The following is a 17,325-nucleotide window of genomic DNA, read 5'->3' on the forward strand; positions in this document are numbered from 1 at the left end:
GTGTAATCTGTTGTTTTTGGATGGAATGTCCTATAAATATCAATTAAGTTCATCTTGTTTAATGTATCATTTAAAGCTTGTGTTTCCTTATTTATTTTCATTTTGTATGATCTTTCCATTGGTGAAAGTGGGGTGTTAAAGTCCCCTACTATGATTGTGTTACTGTCAATTTCCCCTTTTATGGCTGTTAGCATTTGCCTTATGTATTGAGGTGCTCCTATGTTGGGTGCATAAATAGTTACAAGTGTTATATCTTCTTCTTGGATTGATCCCTTGATCATTATGTAGTGTCCTTCTTTGTCTCTTGTAATAGTCTTTATTTTAAAGTCTGTCTGATATGAGAATTGTTACTCTAGCTTTCTTTTGATTTCCATTTACATGGAATATCTTTTTCCATCCCCTCACTTTCAGTCTGTATGTGTCCGTAGGTCTGAAGTGGGTTCTTGTAGACAGCATATGTTTGGGTCTTGTTTTTGTTTCCATTCAGCTAGTGTATGTCTTTTGTTTGGAGCATAATTATCCATATGTATGTTCCTATTACCATTTTTTAAATTGTTTTGTGTTTGTTATTTTAAGTCTTTTCCTCCTCTTGTGTTTCCTGTTGAGAGAAGTTCCTTTAGCATTTGTTGTAGAGCTGGTTTGGTGGTGCTGAATTCTCTTAGGTTTTGCTTGTTTGTAAAGGTTTTAATTTCTCCCTCGAATCTGAATGAGATCCTTGCTGGGTAGAGTAATCTTGTTTGTAGGTTCTTCCCTTTCATCATTTTAATCATACCATGCCACTCCCTTCTGGCTTGCAGAGTTTCTGCTGAAAGATCAGCTGTTAACCTTATGGGGATTCCCTTGTATGTTGTTGCTTTTCCCTTGCTGCTTTTAATATTTTTTCTTCGTATTTAATTTTTTGGGGGGGAATTTTTGAATTTTATTTTATTTTTTATACAGCAGGTTCTTATTAGTTTCTCAGTCCCCTTTTTTTTTTCTCTTCTTCTGGGACCTGTATAATTCAAATGTTGGTGTGTTTAATGTTGTCCCAGAGGTCTCTGAGATTGTCCTCAATTCTTTTGATGTTTTTTCTCTTTATTCTGCTCTGCAGTAGTTATTTCCACTCTTTTATCTTCCAGGTCACCTATCCATTCTTCTGCCTCAGTTATTCTGCTATTGATTCCTTCTAGAGTTTTTTTTATTATATTTATTGTGGTGTTTTTCCTTGTTTGTTCGCTCTTTAGTTCTTCTAGTTCCTTGTTAAACATTTCTTGTAATTTCTCCATTCTATTTCCATTATTTTGGATCACCTTTATTATTATTACTCTGAATTCTTTTTCAGGTGGACTACCTGTTTCCTCTTCATTTGTTTTGTCTGGTGGGTTTTTACCTTGCTCCTTCATCTGCTTTGTATTTCTGTGCCTTCTCATTTTGGCTCAACTTACTGTTCGTGGTCTCCCTTTCACAGGCTGCAGGTTCATAGTTCCCATTATTTTTGGTGTCTGTCCCCAGTGGGTAAGGTTGGTTCAGTGGGTTGTGTAGGCTTCCTGGTGGAGGGGACTGGTTCCTGTGTTCTGGTGGATGAGGCTGGATCTTGTCTTTCTGGTGGGCAGGACCACATCCGGTGGTGTGTTTTGGGGTGTCCATGACCTTATTATTATTTTAGGCAGCCTCTCTGCTAATGGGTGGGGTTGTGTTCCTGTGTTGCTAGTTGTTTGCCATAGGGTGTCCAGCAGTGTAGCTTGCTGTTCGTTGAGTGGAACTGGTTCTTAACGTTGAGATGGAGATCTGTGGGAGAGCTTTTGTTGTTTGATGTTACGTGGGGCTGGGAGGTCTTTGGTGGACCAGTGTCCTGAACTCCGCTCTCCCACCTCAGAGGCTCAGGACTGACATCCGGCCAGAGCACCAAGACCCTGTCAGCCACATGGGTCAGAAGAAAAAGAATGAAAGAAAGGAAAAAAAAAATAAAGTAAAATAAAGTTATTAAAATAGAAAAAAATTAAAAAATAAAAAGTAATTAAAAAAAAGGAGAGAGAAAGAAGAGAGCAACCAAACCAAAAAACAAATCCACCAATGATAGCAAGCGCTAAAAAGTATACTAAAAAACAAAATGGGGCTTCCCTGTTGGTGCAGTGGTTGAGAGTCCGCCTGCCGATGCAGGGGACATGGGTTCGTGCCCTGGTCTGGCAAGATCCCACATGCCGCGGAGCAGCTGGGCCCGTGAGCCATGGCTGCTGAGCCTGCGTGTCCAGAGCCTTGTGCTCCGCAATGGGAGAGGCCACAACAGTGAGAGGCCCACGTACCGCAACAAAACAAAACAAAACAAAACAAAACAAAAAACAAAACGGACAGTCAGAACCCTAGGACAAATGGCAAAAGCAAAGCTATACAGACAAAATCACACAAAGAAGCATACACATACACACTCACAAAAAGAGAAAAAGGGAAAAAAATTATATAAAATGTAAAAAGGAAGAGGGCAACAAAATCAGTAAACAAATCTACCAGTTATAATAAGCTGTAAATACTAAACTAAGGAAACATAAAACCAGAAACAAGTGAGATACTGAAAGCAAACCCCAAGTCTACAGTTGCTCCCATAGTCCACTGTGTCATTTTTGGGATGATTCGTTGTCATTTCACAGATACAGAGTACATCACGTTGACTGTGAAGATTTAATCTGCTGCTCCTGAGGCTGCTGGGAGAAATTTCCCTTTCTCTTCTTTGTTCACACAGCTCCTGGGGTTCAGCTTTGGATTTGGCCCCATCTCTGCGTGTAGCTTACCTGAGGGCATCTCTTCTCCACCCAGACAGGACGGGTTAAAGGAGCGGCTGGTTAGGGGGCTCTGGCTCACTCAGACTGGGGGGAGGGAGTGGTACGGAATGCAGGGAGAGCCTGTGGTGGCAGAGGCCGGTGTGACGTTGCAACAGCGTGAGGCATGCCATGTATTCTTCCATGGAAATTGTCCCTGGATCATGGGACCCTACAGTGGCGGGCTGCACAGGCTCCCAGGAGGGGAGGTATGGATAGTGACCTGTGTTTGCACACAGGCTTCCTGATGGCTGAAGCAGCAGCCTTAGCATTTCATGCCTGTCTCTGGTGTCCCTGCTGATAGCTGCGGCTCGCACCTGTCTCTGGAGCTTGTTTAGGCGGTGCTCTGAATCATCTCTCCTCGTGCACCCTGAAACAATGGTCTCTTGCCTTTTAGGCAGGTCCAGATTTTTTCCCAGACTCCCTTCCGGCTAGCTGTGGTGCACTATCCCCCTTCAGGCTGTGTTCACACAGCCAACCCTAGTTCTCTCCTTGGGATCTTAACTCTGAAGTCCGAGCCTCAGCTCCCAGCCCCCACCCACCCCGGTGTGTGAGCCGACAAGCCTCTCAGGCTGGTGAGTACTGTCGGCACCAATCCTCTGTGCAGGAATCTCTCCGCTTTGCCCTCTCCACCCCTGTTGCTCTGCTCTCCTCCGTGGCTCCGAAACTTCCACCCCCGCCAATCCCCACCAGTGAAGGGGCTTCCTAGTGTGTGGAAACTTTTCCTCCTTCACAGCTCCCTCCCAGAGGTACAGGTCCCATCCCTATTCTTTTGTCTTTGCTTTTCCTTTTTTCTTTTGCCCTACCCAGGTATGTGGGGAGTTTCTTGCCTTTTGGGAAGTCTGAGGTCTTCTGCCAGCATTCAGTATGTGTTCTATAGGAATTGTTCCACATGTAGATGTAGTTTTGATGTATTTGTGGGGAGGAAGGTGATCTCCACGTCTTAACTCCTCCACCATCTTTCCTCATTTCTTTTTATTTTATTCTGCAGCAGTGATTTCCACCATTCTTTCTTCTAGCTCGCTCATTCTTTCTTCTGCCTCAGTTATTCTGTTGGTGCTTCCTTCTAGTTTTTTTTTTTTTTTTCCTGTACCTGGGCCTCTCACTGTTGTGGCCTCTTCCGTTGCGGAGCACAGGCTCTGGACATGCAGGCTCAGCGGCCATGGCTCACGGACCTAGCCGCTCTGCGGCATGTGGTATCTTCCCAGACTGGGGCACGAACCCGTGTCCCCTGCATCGGCAGGCGGACTCTCAACCACTGTGCCACCAGGGAAGCCCTCTTCTAGTGTATTTTTCATTTCAGTTATTGTATTGTCCATTTCTGTTTGTTTGTTGTTTAGTTCTTCTAGCTCTTCATTAAACATTTCTTGTATCTTCTGAATCTGTACCTCCATTCTTTTTCTGAGATCTTGGATCATCTACACTATCATTACTCTGAATTCTTTTTCAGGTAGATTGCCATTCTCCACTTCATTTAATTGTTCTTCTGGGCTTTTATCATGTTCCTTAGTGTGGGATATGTTTCTCTGCTGTCTCATTTTGTCTAACTTCCTGTGATTGCGGTGTCCATTATGCAGGTTACAGGGTTGTATTTCTTCTTCCTTATTCTGCCTGCTCCCTGGTGGATGAGGCTGTCTAAGAGGCTTGTGCAGGCTTTCTGGTGGGAGGGACTGGTTACTGCCCACTGGGGTGTGGAGCTGGGTCTTGTCCCTCTGTTGGGCAGGGCTGGGTCATGCTGTGTGTTTAGTGGGCAGCTGTGTGGTCGGGAAGACTTTAAGTAGCCTGTCTGCTGATGGGTGGGGCTGTGTCCCACCTTGTTGGTTGTTTGGCCATGGTGTCCCAGTAATGGAAGCTTCAGGTTGTTGGGTGGGGCCAGGTCTTGGTGAGAAATTGGTGGCCTCCAGGAAGGCTCACACTGATGAGTACTCCCCAGAACTACTGCTGCCAGTGTCTTTGTCCCTGCAGTGAGCCACAGCCACCCCTGCCTCCAATGGAGACCCTCCATTATTGGCAGGTAGGTCTGGCACAGTCTCTTATGAGGTCACTGCTTTTTTCCCTGAGTCCTGGTGCACATGAGACCTTGTGTGTGCCCTCCAAGAGTGGAATTTGTGTTTCCCCAGTCCTGTGGAATTCCTGTGATCAAACTGGCCTTCAAAACCAGGTTCTCTGGGGGCTTCTTCTCCCATTGCCAGAAACCCAGGCTGTAGATGCTGATGTGGGGTTCTCCCTCCTGTGGTATAATTATTTTCCGGTTTGTTAGTCATCCACCTGGCAGATATGGGATTTGATTTTATTGTGATTGTGCCCCTTGTACCAGCTCCTTGTGGCTTCTTCTTTGTCTTTGGATGTAGGGTATCTTTTTGTAGCTTCCAGCGTGTTTTTGTTGATGGTTGTTCAGCAGTTAGCTGTGATTTTGGTGATTATGTAAGAAGAGGTGAGCTCAGTTCCTTCTACTGTGCCATCTTGTCTTTTTGTCTGGAAACTCCAGTCTTAGTGATACAGGTGTAATCTGGTCAGCAGCAACTCCATGAATCTGGGATTATATCTGAGTAAACTGGATGCTTGTTGGTCCTTTTAAGAAAGTGTCCTTGGAAAAGGTGTGAGTAGTAATCACAGAAGGTTCTCAAGAGCACCACTCACCTTGTGCTGTTTATTACAATGGATATGACTCAGGACCAGCCAGATGGGATATATGCATCAGGCAAGGGAAATGGCACGGAGCTTCCATCTCTCTCTGAGAGCATCACTCTTCTAGCATCTCTCCGTGTTCACTGTCTCAGAAGTTCCTAATTTGCTTTTCCTTTGATGGATAACTTCCCAGGGTACAGAATTCTAGGTTGGGTTTTTCTTTTCTCTCAACACTTTAAATATTTTCACTCTCTCCTTGCCTGCATGGTTTCTGAGAAGATAGATTTAATTTCTATCTTTGTTCTCTGTAGGTAAAGTGGTTTTTCCTTCTGGCTCCTTTCAGGATTTTATTTTTGATTTTTCTGTAGTTTGGAAATGAATTGCCTAGTTGTAAGATTTCTTTGTTTGTTTTCATTTTTGTTTTTGCATTTATCTTGCTTGATGTTCTCTGAGCTTTCTAGATCTGTGGTTTGGTGTCTGACACTAATTTGGGGGAATTTTCAGTTATTATTTCAAATATTTCTTCTGTTACTTTTTTTCTTTCTTGTATTCCCATTATTTATATGTTATACTTTTTTGTTATCTACGTTCTTGGTTATTCTGTTCTGTTTTTTCTCCTTGCTTTTCAGTTTTAGAGATTCCTGTTGAGATATCCCCAAGGTCGGAGATTCTTTCCTCAGCCATGTCCAGTCTATTACTGAGCCCGTCAAAGGCATTCTTCATTTCTATTATAGTGTTTTTGATCTCTGGCATTTCTTTTTGGTTCTTTCTTAGTATTTACATCCCTCTGTTGACATTGCTTATCTGTTCTTTCATGGTGTCTGTTTTATCCATTGGAGCCCTTAGCATGTTAATCACAGTTGTTTTAAATTCTTAGTGTGATAATTTCAACATTTCTGCCACGTCTGGTTTTGAAGTTTGCTCTGTTTCTTTAAATTGTGTTTTTTGCTTTTCAGTGTGTCTTGTAATTTTTTCTTGATAACTGGACATGATGTACCAAGAAAAAGTAACTGTTATAAATAGGTCTTTAGCAATGTGGTGGTGAGATGTTGGGGGAGGGGAGCATTCTGTAGTCTTGTTATTAGTTCTCAGTCTCTGACTGAACCTATATCTTTGGACTGTGAACTTCACAAGTGTTTTAGTTTTTTTCCTCTCTCCTTAGGTTGGACAAGATGGCAAGAGTGGGCTGCTGTTGGGTATTTCCCTTCCCCAGGTCAGTTAGCCTCTGACAATACCCTAGCAGGTTAGGCTCTGGTTAACTGATTTCTCCTGAGGGCAGAACAGAGTGCTGGCCTATTTCAAAATTCTTCCTTTTCTCCTCCCCCTGCTAGAAGCATGAGGAGATTTTCTCTGATATTTACTTTGAGGGCCTGGTCAAGCTCCTGGATATAAATCTTACAAAATTGTGGGGGTGATGCCCCCTTGAGGTTTCTTTTTTTTTAAGATTTTATTTTTAGAGCAGTTTTAGTTTCACAGCAAAATTGAGAGTAAGTTACAGAGATTTCCATCCGCTGCCCGACACATGCATAGCTTCTCCCATTATCAGAATCACTCACCAGAGTGATACGTTTGTTACCAAGGATGAACCTACCTTGATACATCATAATCACCCCAGATCTGTAGTTTACCTTAGGGTTCACTCTTGGTGTTGTTCATTCTTTGGGTTTGTACAAATGTTTAAAGACATATATCTATCATTATAATGTACAGAGTATTTCACTGCCCTAAAATCCTCTGTGCTCTGCCTTTTCATCCCTTATCACCCTCACCCCTTGCAATCACTGATTTTTTTGTCTCCATAGTTTTGCCTTTTCCTGAATGTCAGTCATGTATTTGGAATCATACAGTATGTAGTCTCATTCAGGTTGGCTGCTTTTTTTAGTAATATGCATTTAAGGTTCCCCCATGTCTTTTCATGGCTTAATAGCTCATTTCTTTTTTAAATAATATTTTTATTATGGATCTTTTGTTATTTAGATCATTTCAGCAAAAAGATTAAGGCTAAATTACAATGGAACTGCCATTGACTAAGTAATGTGAGAGATCTACTTTTCTCCAACTACCAGTCTTTTTACTTTTTTCGGAGTTCAGTCACCATAGGTCAAATTCTTTTGGAGATAATTGTCAGTTTTAATAATATATGATATCAGGCTTTAGTTCTGTTTACAGTGCTATAAATATCTTTGTGACAAAAGATTTAGAGGACTTTGAAATTGGCACATTACTTATAATATTTTAATACTATAAAAGTTAATAATGAATGTTAAATTTACCAAAGACTTCTGGAGGAGTCTTTGGTAAATTTAACCAGTATTTAACCAAGTGTATAACAAGTATACTTGGTTTTGTTTTATACCTCATTGTTAAGCTAAAGTGGTAACATTTAAGTTAAAAGGAACTGGTTACAGTCTTTTTAAGGCCATGGGCCAGAGATCATTTCAAATTTTTGGTCTTCATATTAGGTTTCATAGCAGTACAGTTTAAGTGTAGTTGATTTACAATATTATATTATTTTCAGGTGTACAACATGGTGATTTAAAATTTTTATAGATTATACTCCATTTATAGTTACTATAAAATGATGGCTGTATTCCCTGTGCTATAAATATATCCTTGTAGCTTATTTATTTTGTACAAAGTGGTTTGTACCTCTTAACCTCCTACCCCATCTTGCCCCTCCCCTCTTCCCTCTCCCACTGGTAACCACTAGTTTGTTCTCTATATCTGAGTCTGTTTCTGTTTTGTTATATTCATTCATTTTATGCTTTAGATTCCACATGTAGGTGATAACATACAGTATTTGTCTTTTTCTGTCTGATTTATTTCACTAAGCATAATAGCCTCCAGTTTCAGTCATGTTGTTGCAAATGGGAAAACTTCACTTTTTTATGGCTCTGTAGTATTACATTGTGTGTGTATATATATATATATATATATACACACATACGTACATATATATATATATATACATACATACCACATTTTCTTTATCCATTCATCTGTTGATGAACTTTTAGGTTGCTTCCATATCTTGTCTATTATAAAAAATGCTGCTATGAACATTGGGGTGCATGTATTTTTTTTTTTTTTGGCTGCACTGGGTCTTTGTTGCTGCGTGCAGGCTTTCTCTAGTTGCAGTGAGCGAGGGCCACTCTTTGTTGCGGTGCATGGACTTCTTATTGCGGTGGCTTTTCCTGTTGCGGAGCATGGGCTCTAGGTACACGGGCTTTGGTAGTTGTAGCACACGAGCTCAGTAGTTGTGGCATGCGGGCCCTAGAGCACGCGGGCTTCAGCAGATATGGTGCATGGGCTCAATACTTGCGGTGCACGGGCTCTAGGGTTTATGGGCTTCAGTAGTTGTGTCGCGCAGGCTCAGTAGTTGTGGCTCATGAGCTCTAGAGCACAGGGTCAGTTGTGGTGGTGCACGGGCTTAGTTGCTCCGTGGCATGTGGGATCTTCCCCGACCAGGGCTCAAACCCGTGTCCCTTTCATTGGCAGGCAGATTCTTAACCACTGCACCACCAGGGAAGTCCTGCATGTGTCTTTTTGAACGAGTGTTTTTCTTTTCTTTGCATAAATTCCCAGGAGTGGAATTACTGGATAATATGGTAGTTCTATTTTTAGTCTTTTGAGGAACATTTGTACTGTTTTCCACAGTAGCTGCACAAATTTACATTCCCACCAACAGTGTACAGAGGTTACCTTTTCTCCATATCCTTGCCAACACTTGTTATTTGTGGTCTTTCTGATGATAGCCATTCTCACAGGTGTGAGGTGATATCTCAGTGTGGTTTTCATTTGTATTTCCCTGATGATCTAATCGTTTCATTTGTGCCTGTTGGCCATCTCTATGTCTTCTTTGGGTCCTCTACCTATTGTTTAATCAGATTTTTTTTTGTTTTTGATGTTGAGTTGTATGAGCTGTTTATATATTTTGGATATTAATCCGTTATTGGACATATCATTTGCACAAATCTTCTTCCCTTCAGTCAGTTGCCTTTTCATTTTGTTGATGGTTTCCTTTGTTTTGCAAAAGCTTTTAAGTTTGATTAGGTCCCATTTGTTTATTTTTTGCTTTTGTTGCTCTTGCCTGAGAAGACACATCCAAAAAATATTGCTAAGAACAATGTCAAAGAGTGTAGTACCTGTGTTTTCTTCTAGGAGTTTTATGGTTTCAGGTCTTACATTAAAGCCTTTAATCCATTTTTTTTTTTTTTTTTGCGGTATGCAGGCCCCTCACTGCTGCGGCCCCTCCCGTTGCAGAGCACAGGCTCCTGACGCGCAGGCTCAGCTGCCATAGGCTCACGGGCCCAGGCGCTCCGCGGCATGCGGGATCCCCCCAGACCGGGGCACGAACCCGCGTCCCCTGCATCGGCAGGCGGACCCCCAAACACCGCACCACCAGGGAAGCCCGGCTTTAATCCATTTTGAGTCTGTTTTTGTATATGGTGTAAGAAAATGTTCTAGTTCCATTCTTTTACATGTAGCTGTCTAGTTTTCCATGGAGTTTTTAACTCTCAGACTTGTGTACACTGAACCTCCAGCAATTGGTCAATTACAGTTCAGGCTTTCCTACCCTGCTGCTGGTTCCCATGATGGTTTCTATTTCTAAGTCTACTCCAATAAGCCATGACTTCTTGCATTTGCCTGTCTGTCTTTCCAATAGTAGGCTCAGCAGTTTCTACTGTGCCCTCATTTCTCTTAAGGATCCTAGAAGAGTTGATTTTTCAGTCTGTTCAGCTTTTTACTTGATAGACAGTGCAGTGACTTTCAAGCTCTTTAAATTTGGAACTGGAAACTGGAAGTTCTGAACTACTTTTTTAAAATAAAAAAATAATGCATAAAAAAGTAGGGTATGTATATGATTTTTAAAAGTAAACTATATGGAAGGCAATGCAATGAAACATTTAAGTCTCTTTCCTATCCTGGACCTTAGTTCTCCAGGCCTTTTCCCTAGAGGAAACCACTGTTAATAGTTTCATGTGTATTCTTCCATAGGTAATCTCAGCAATTACAAATGTATGTGTATATATTTTGTAAAAAAGCAAATGGGGGGCTTCCCTGGTGGCGCAGTGGTTGAGAGTCCGCCTGCCGATGCAGGGGACGTGGGTTCGTGCCCCGGTCCGGGAAGATCCCACATGCCGCGGAGCGGCTGGGCCCGTGAGCCATGGCCGCTGAGCCTGCCCGTCCGGAGCCTGTGCTCCACAACGGGAGAGGCCACAGCAGTGAGAGGCCCGTGTACCACAAAAACAAAAACAAAAACAAAAAACAAAACAAAACAAAAGCTAATGGAACCATATTCAACATGTGCTGGACCTTGTTTTTGCTTCTTGTATCTTAGAGTTCATGTCATATCAGCATACAAAAATCTATTTCTTTTTTTATGATTGCATAATATTGTGCTAGATATGTATGTCATAATTTATTTAACACCCCTCACTTCCCCATGATGAACATTTATGATGTTTCCAGGCTTTTAATTAAAATCAGTGTAGGGACTTCACTGGTGGTCCAGTGGTTAAGACTCCATTCTTCCATGGCAGGGGGCACAGGTTTGATCCTGGGTTGGGAAAGTTCCACATGCTGCGCAGTGTGGCGAAGAAAAAAAAAAAATCAGTGTAGCCATGTATATACATCTTTGCAATGTGTGAATATATCCGTGAGATAGATTACTAGATGTTATCTCCTTGATATTAATAAATACATATAACTTTTATGAGTATAACATGATTTTTTCCCCCACTCCTTTAGAAAGAAGCCTAAGAAGAAAGAAAATGAGACTGGATGTAGAAGGTCAATGCGATTACTAAAAGTTGATCCTTCAGGAGTTTCATTACCAGCAACTCCAACCCAGCCAATATTAGTAGCAGATGAAAATGTAAGAAAGAGTGCAAATATAATATATTAACCAATAAAATACTCAAAAATTTGAAGTGTTTGAAAGTAGAGTAAAAAGTCATTAAATTATGTTTAATTTGTGCATCATTAATTTAATACTTGGCTGTTGTATGGTTTAATGAGTAAGATTTCAGACTCATAAGAGACTGGCTTGGATTCTATATTTCTGCAGACTTACCCTGTGTGGGATTGTGGGTAAATTCCTTAGTCTTTCTGAGCCCCAGTTTCCCCATTTTTTTTTTTTTTTTGCGGTACGCGGGCCTCTCACTGTTGTGGCCTCTCCCGTTGCTAAGCACAGGCTCCGGGTGAGCAGGCTCAGCGGCCATGGCTCACGGGCCTAGCTGCTCCGCAGCATGTTGGATCTTCCCGGACCGGGGCACGAACCCTTGTCACCTGCATTGGCAGGTGGACTCTCAACCACTGCACCACCAGGGAAGCCCTCCCCATTTTTAAAATGGCAACAATAGCAGAAACCTCTCAAAGAGGTGTTGTGAGGGATAAATGAAATAGTATCTATAAAGTTTCCTACATTTATATTAAGGACTTAGTAAGCAATAAATGGTAGTTATTAATATTATTAGTAATAAATAATATATGTCAGTAGTGATGGGGTTCTCTTACTGTAGTTTAATTTTACGCTATCAGTGAGTGGAAAGAGTTTTATTTAGCAAATTTATTGTCTAAATAAGATTATGAGTATATTTTTTATTCAGGAGCACCTACTGGTTTTTTTTTTTTTATTGCACCTACTGTTTTTAATACTTTGTATGTAAGTGCTTAATTATAAATTGGAAGATTAGCCTGGTGCTTTGAGAGCTAATTGCAAATTAAGTTACTAGGGGAAGAGTAGCTTTCAAATTTTTTTGAAGCCTCCATCCATCCATGATAAGAAATACATTTACATTGAACCCGTTCCCCACACACACACACACACACACACACACACACACACACACACACACACACACACACACACACACACACCCCTACACCTGAAACAAAACTTTTGTGAAATGATACTTATCCTTACTACATGTGATACACTTTTGTATTTCCTAGTCTGTTCTTTTCTCAGTCACTAAAACACACTGTTCGTTGTAATGTATTAAAATGATTTCATGACCTATGGGTTACAACCTGTGATTTAAAAAACACTGACATACAGTAAGAGAAAGACAAATATCATATGGTATCACTTAATATGTGGAATCTAAAATATGGCACAAATGAACCTATCTACAAAACAGAAACTCACAGAAATAGAGAACAGACTTGTGGATGCCGGGTGAGGGGGGCAGTGGGGGAGGGAAGGACTGGGAGTTTGGGATTAGCAGATGTAAACTATTATATACAGGATGGGTAAACAAGGTCCTACTGTATAGCACAGGGAACTATATTCAGTATCCTGTGATAAACCATAATGGAAAAGAATATGAAAAAAGAATGTGTATAACTGAGTCACTTTGCTGTATAGCAGAGATGGACACAACATTGTAAATCAACTATGCTTCAGTTAAAAAAATAAAAAATGAAAAACACATAGAGTAATAACTTTGAGGTATGAAATTGAACTGATCTGAATCAATTCCCAGGTACTGGCAGTGTAACTTTGGACAAATTAACTTCTCTAAGTTTCATTCCACTGTCTTTATAATGTGATATCTCATTCACTGGATTATTAAGGGGATTAAATGAGATAATACATGTTATTACTTTACAGGATACTTGGCATTCATTCATTGAACAACTGTTTTTGAATGCTAACTATGTGTCACCACTGTTGTTGGTATTGAAAGTAAAGTAGTAAGAAATCTTAAGCTTACATTCTAGGGCAGAGCGACAACCAACTTTTTTTTCTTATTTTTTATAACAGCCTTTGTTACCTCCTGGGCCTTTAGAAATGACTTCTGAAAATCGAGATGATAACAGTGAACTATTTAAAGGATTTCTGCAGACTTGGGCAGAAGTGAGCAAGGTGTCACTTGGGAGGGTAAGCCCAAGCTTTTAGAATCATCTGTTAAGCAAATTTTAGTACATATATTAACTTAGTGCTTTGGTTTCTCCCATTGTTTCAGACAAGAAGTAAAAACACTGAGAAGGAGTTATCTAGCATTAAAAGGTGAGTTAAAATTCCTTGCCTTTGTTTTACATTTTCTGGGATCTTTATAACTTAAAGACTATACCATTACAGGAAATTTGAAAGAGGTGAGAAAAATTATCCATCGTATTTCTACCCTAACAACTGTTGTTTTTGTATATTTCCTTTCGTGTATCACCATATACAATAAGCTTCATGAATGCATGGATTTTGTCTCAATAACCAGAAAAGTGCATTTCACATAGTATATATTCATTCAGTGTTTAATAAATGAGTGATATCACATACATTTTTACTGTTTTATGTTCTAATATATGTACAGTTTTGCATTATGCTTTTCTATTAACATTGTGGCTGCATGTTACTAGAGTCTTTAAATTTATTGAATAATTGCATAATATTTGATTTAGCAGGTAGAATTTACTTAACCTCCTCTTACTCCCTTGGTATTTGAAATTGTTTTCTATTTAGTTTTGATTGTTTGTATGTGTGTTTGTTGAAATTTATATCGTGATAGTGGATTATTTCCTTAGGATAGATTCCAGAAGTGAGATTAATGTGTCAAATATTATGGACATTTTCATGGCTTTTAGGAAATGCCGGATTGTTTTCCAAAATCTTTTTTAAAAATTTCTGAAAATCTTAAATGAATTTACTCTGCTGTTAGCAATATATATGAATGTATGTTTAACTATAGCCTCTTAGCTTTTATAAGTGAAAAATAGTACCCCATTGTTTAGTTTGATTTCCTTGGTTGCCAGGAAGTTGAATATTTTCCCACATTTACTAATTGTGATTTTACTTTTTCGAATCATCTTTTACTTGTTTTGACTACTGAGTTTGGTTTTACTTCTAAAATTTAACTTTTTAATCTTCTCAGCTACAAAGCCAATTTAAATGGCATGATCATTAGTGAAGATACTGTTTATAAAGTTACCAAAGGCCCAATATTCTCAATGGCTCTCCACCCATCAGAAATTAGAACTTTGGTGGCAGCTGGGGCCAGATCTGGACAAGTTGGGCTTTGGGATTTGGTAAGTTATTATTAATTGTTTTGAAGATATTAACATTTGAAGCAAATAGTCTGCGAAAGAATAGCCTAGAGCCATGTGTTTCTAGATGTTACTTGAGATTTATAGTTTTGTGCTTTGTGATTCCAAATTTTAGAAACCTAGAGGAATTTAAATTTGCTTTGTAGAACTTTAACATTTTTAGCTTGAATATCTTTAGTCATCTGGGCATAAATTCCTGCCAGGAAAGTTTATTACAACTTTAAATGTGTATATGAAAAGATCATACAAAGTTCTTAGGTTTCTAATTATGTTTAAAATATAGTTTCCAAGCTGGATCAAAATATCTTCCCAAGGATCTTCTTAGGATGATCCTAGTAATTTTTTTTTTAAATTAATTTAGTTTTTGTCTATTTATTTTTGGCTGCATTGGGTCTTCATTGCTGCATGTGGGCTTTCTCTAGTTGCAGGGAGCGGGGGCTACTCTTCATTGCGGTGCGCGGGCTTCTCATGGTGGTGGCTTCTCTTGTTGCAGAGCATGGGCTCTAGGCACGCAGGCTCAGTAGTTGTGGCACATGGGCTCAGTAGTTGTGGCTCACGGGCTCTAGAGCGCAGGCTCAGTAGTTGTGGCGCATGGGCTTAGTTGCTCTGCGGCATGTGGGATCTTCCCGGACCAGGGCTCGAACCCGTGTCCCCTGCATTGGCAGGTGGATTCTTAACCACTGCACCACCAGGGAAGCCCCCTAGTCATTTTTTGATGAGTTAGAAACAGATATTGAATTTCATTCATTGTACATATAATAATGCATTGATTGCTTTCAGTGTTTACAGAATTGAAAAAAGCCGAGTTAATGTTCTCTGAACTTAGTTTTTAATTGGGGAAGTAGAACAAAGACCTGAAAAATGCCATAAGGACAATTAATAGAGATGGAGAAATCATGGTGACTTGCAGTGGTTTGAGGTTAATAAATAAAATGGATTTTGTAAGTGAGAAGAGAAGAAATGAAAACCAAATTCTCTCTTATTTTGGGAGCATAGGTTCTCCCTTATTTTGATAAAATGTGAGTGGGGGTAGGAGGTGAAAGGATTTGGTAAAGAAAACAGAAGCAGAGAAGTGGGAAGAGGACCAGAAATGGTATAAGGTTGTATAAGCTAAGAGATGAATTTCAAGCATCGGAGTTTGACAGGGCTTTTTTTTTAGATGAGTTAAAAAGAATGGGAACAGAAAAAGGGCCATTAGTTTTGAAAATAAGGTATCATAAGTGAGCTGAGAGAATAGCTTCAACAATAAGGTAAGAAAGGAACACAGACTTTAGGAGATTAAAAAAAGTATGGGGTGGAAGAAGAAACGGAAGCAATGGATAGACTATTTGTTGAAGAACTTAGAAAAGGAAAAATAGAGAATTAGCATAGTCAAGTGAAGATATTTTCAGGGTGTGTTGAAGATATGTAGGAAAGTCCCTTTGTCATGTCTTTTCTGGTGACTCCAAAAATCTGTATTATTGGGTGTCTGTAGTCCAATATTTTTATCAACTTTCTAATTTTTCAGGACACCTGGCTATCTCATTAACAGACTGAGCTAGTCTAAAACCATTATCTTGGCTATCCTGTGCTCACTCCGAAACTCCCCTCGTTTTTTTAAAAAAAGTTTAGCGTTATTGAGGTATAATTAACATTTTATAAAATCTACACATTTAAAATGTACAGTTTAATGATTTTTAATAAGTTTATTGAGTTGTGTAAATATCACCATAATTCAGTTTTAGAACATTTTCATCATTCCTATAAGATTCCTCGTGGCTACTTACATTTAATCCCTGTTTCTACCCTTATCCCCAGGCAAATCTCCACAAATTTGCACTTTTTGGACATTTCATATAAATAGAATCATAAAATATGTGGTCTTTTATATTGGCATTTTTCTTTTAGCATAGTTTTTTTTTTAATTAATTAATTTATTTATTTTGGCTGCATTGGGTCTTAGTTGAAGCATGTGGGGTCTTTGTTGAGGCATGCGGGATCTTTTGTTGAGGCATGCGGGATCTTTTGTTGAGGCGTGCAGGATCTTTCATTGAGGCATGGGCTTTTTGTTGTGGTGCGCAGGCTTCTCTCTAGTTGTGGCATGTGGGTTTTTCTCTAGTTGTGGTGTGCAGGCTCCAGGGCTCGTGGGCTCTGTAGTTGTGGCACGTGGACTTAGTTGCCCCACAGCATGTGGGATCTTAGTTCCCCAACCAGAGATTGAACCTGTGTCCCCTGCATTGGGAGGTGGATTCTTTACCACCGGACCACCAGGGAAGTCCCTCTTTTAGCATAGTTTTAAGGTTTATCTGTTTTATAGCATCTATCAGCACCTCATTCTTTTTTTATTGCTGAATAGTATTCCATTGTTTGATTTTACCACATTTTGTTTATCCATTCATCATTTGACAGACATTTGGGTTGTTTCCACTTTTTGACTATTCTGAATAATTCTACTATAAACATTTGTGTACACATTTTTGTGTAGGTCTGTGTTTTCATTTCTCTTGGGTAGGTATCTGGGAGTAGAATTGCTAGGTCATATGGTAACTGGTTAACATTTGAGGAACTGTCACCCTGCTTTCCAAAGTGGCTGCATCATTTTCTATTCCTACCAGCAATGTATGAGGGTTCAAATTTTTCTACATGCTCACCAACATTTATTATTATCTGTCTTTTCGATTATAGCCTTTCAAGTGGGTGGTATCTTCCTAGTGAAGTTGTATCTCCATGTGGTTTTGATTTGCATTTCTCTAATGACTAATGATGTTGAGAATCTTTTCCTGCCATTTGGATATCTTTGGTGAAATGTCTATTCAAATCTTTTGTCAATTTTTTATTGGGTTGTTTGTCTTCTTGTTGAGTTGTAAGAGTTCTTTGT

General features: G+C 39.8%; 1 protein-coding gene across 7 annotated transcripts in view; it reads left to right on the forward strand.

Annotated features, from left to right (window-relative positions):
* The window catches only part of WDR76 (WD repeat domain 76), a 76,817-nt gene that overhangs the window by 25,868 nt on the left and 33,624 nt on the right, over window positions 1–17,325 (forward strand). For 5 of the 7 annotated variants that reach the window (XR_012330084.1, XM_073800877.1, XM_033851607.2 and 2 more), the window contains 5 exons: window positions 6,583–6,633; window positions 11,172–11,298; window positions 13,192–13,308; window positions 13,394–13,437; window positions 14,297–14,450. Coding sequence is in view for 6 of the 7 variants with exons in the window: in XM_073800877.1 (XP_073656978.1) it covers window positions 6,583–6,633; window positions 11,172–11,298; window positions 13,192–13,308; window positions 13,394–13,437; window positions 14,297–14,450 (493 nt within the window). In the remaining variant the exon portion in view is untranslated. The remainder of the gene's footprint in view (window positions 1–6,582; window positions 6,634–11,171; window positions 11,299–13,191; window positions 13,309–13,393; window positions 13,438–14,296; window positions 14,451–17,325) is intronic. The other 2 variants (XM_073800876.1, XM_019935430.2) reach the window with 2 other exon arrangements.

This window comes from Tursiops truncatus, chromosome 2 (genome assembly GCF_011762595.2).
Source record: "Tursiops truncatus isolate mTurTru1 chromosome 2, mTurTru1.mat.Y, whole genome shotgun sequence".
In the NCBI taxonomy this organism is placed as follows: Eukaryota; Metazoa; Chordata; class Mammalia; order Artiodactyla; family Delphinidae; genus Tursiops; species Tursiops truncatus.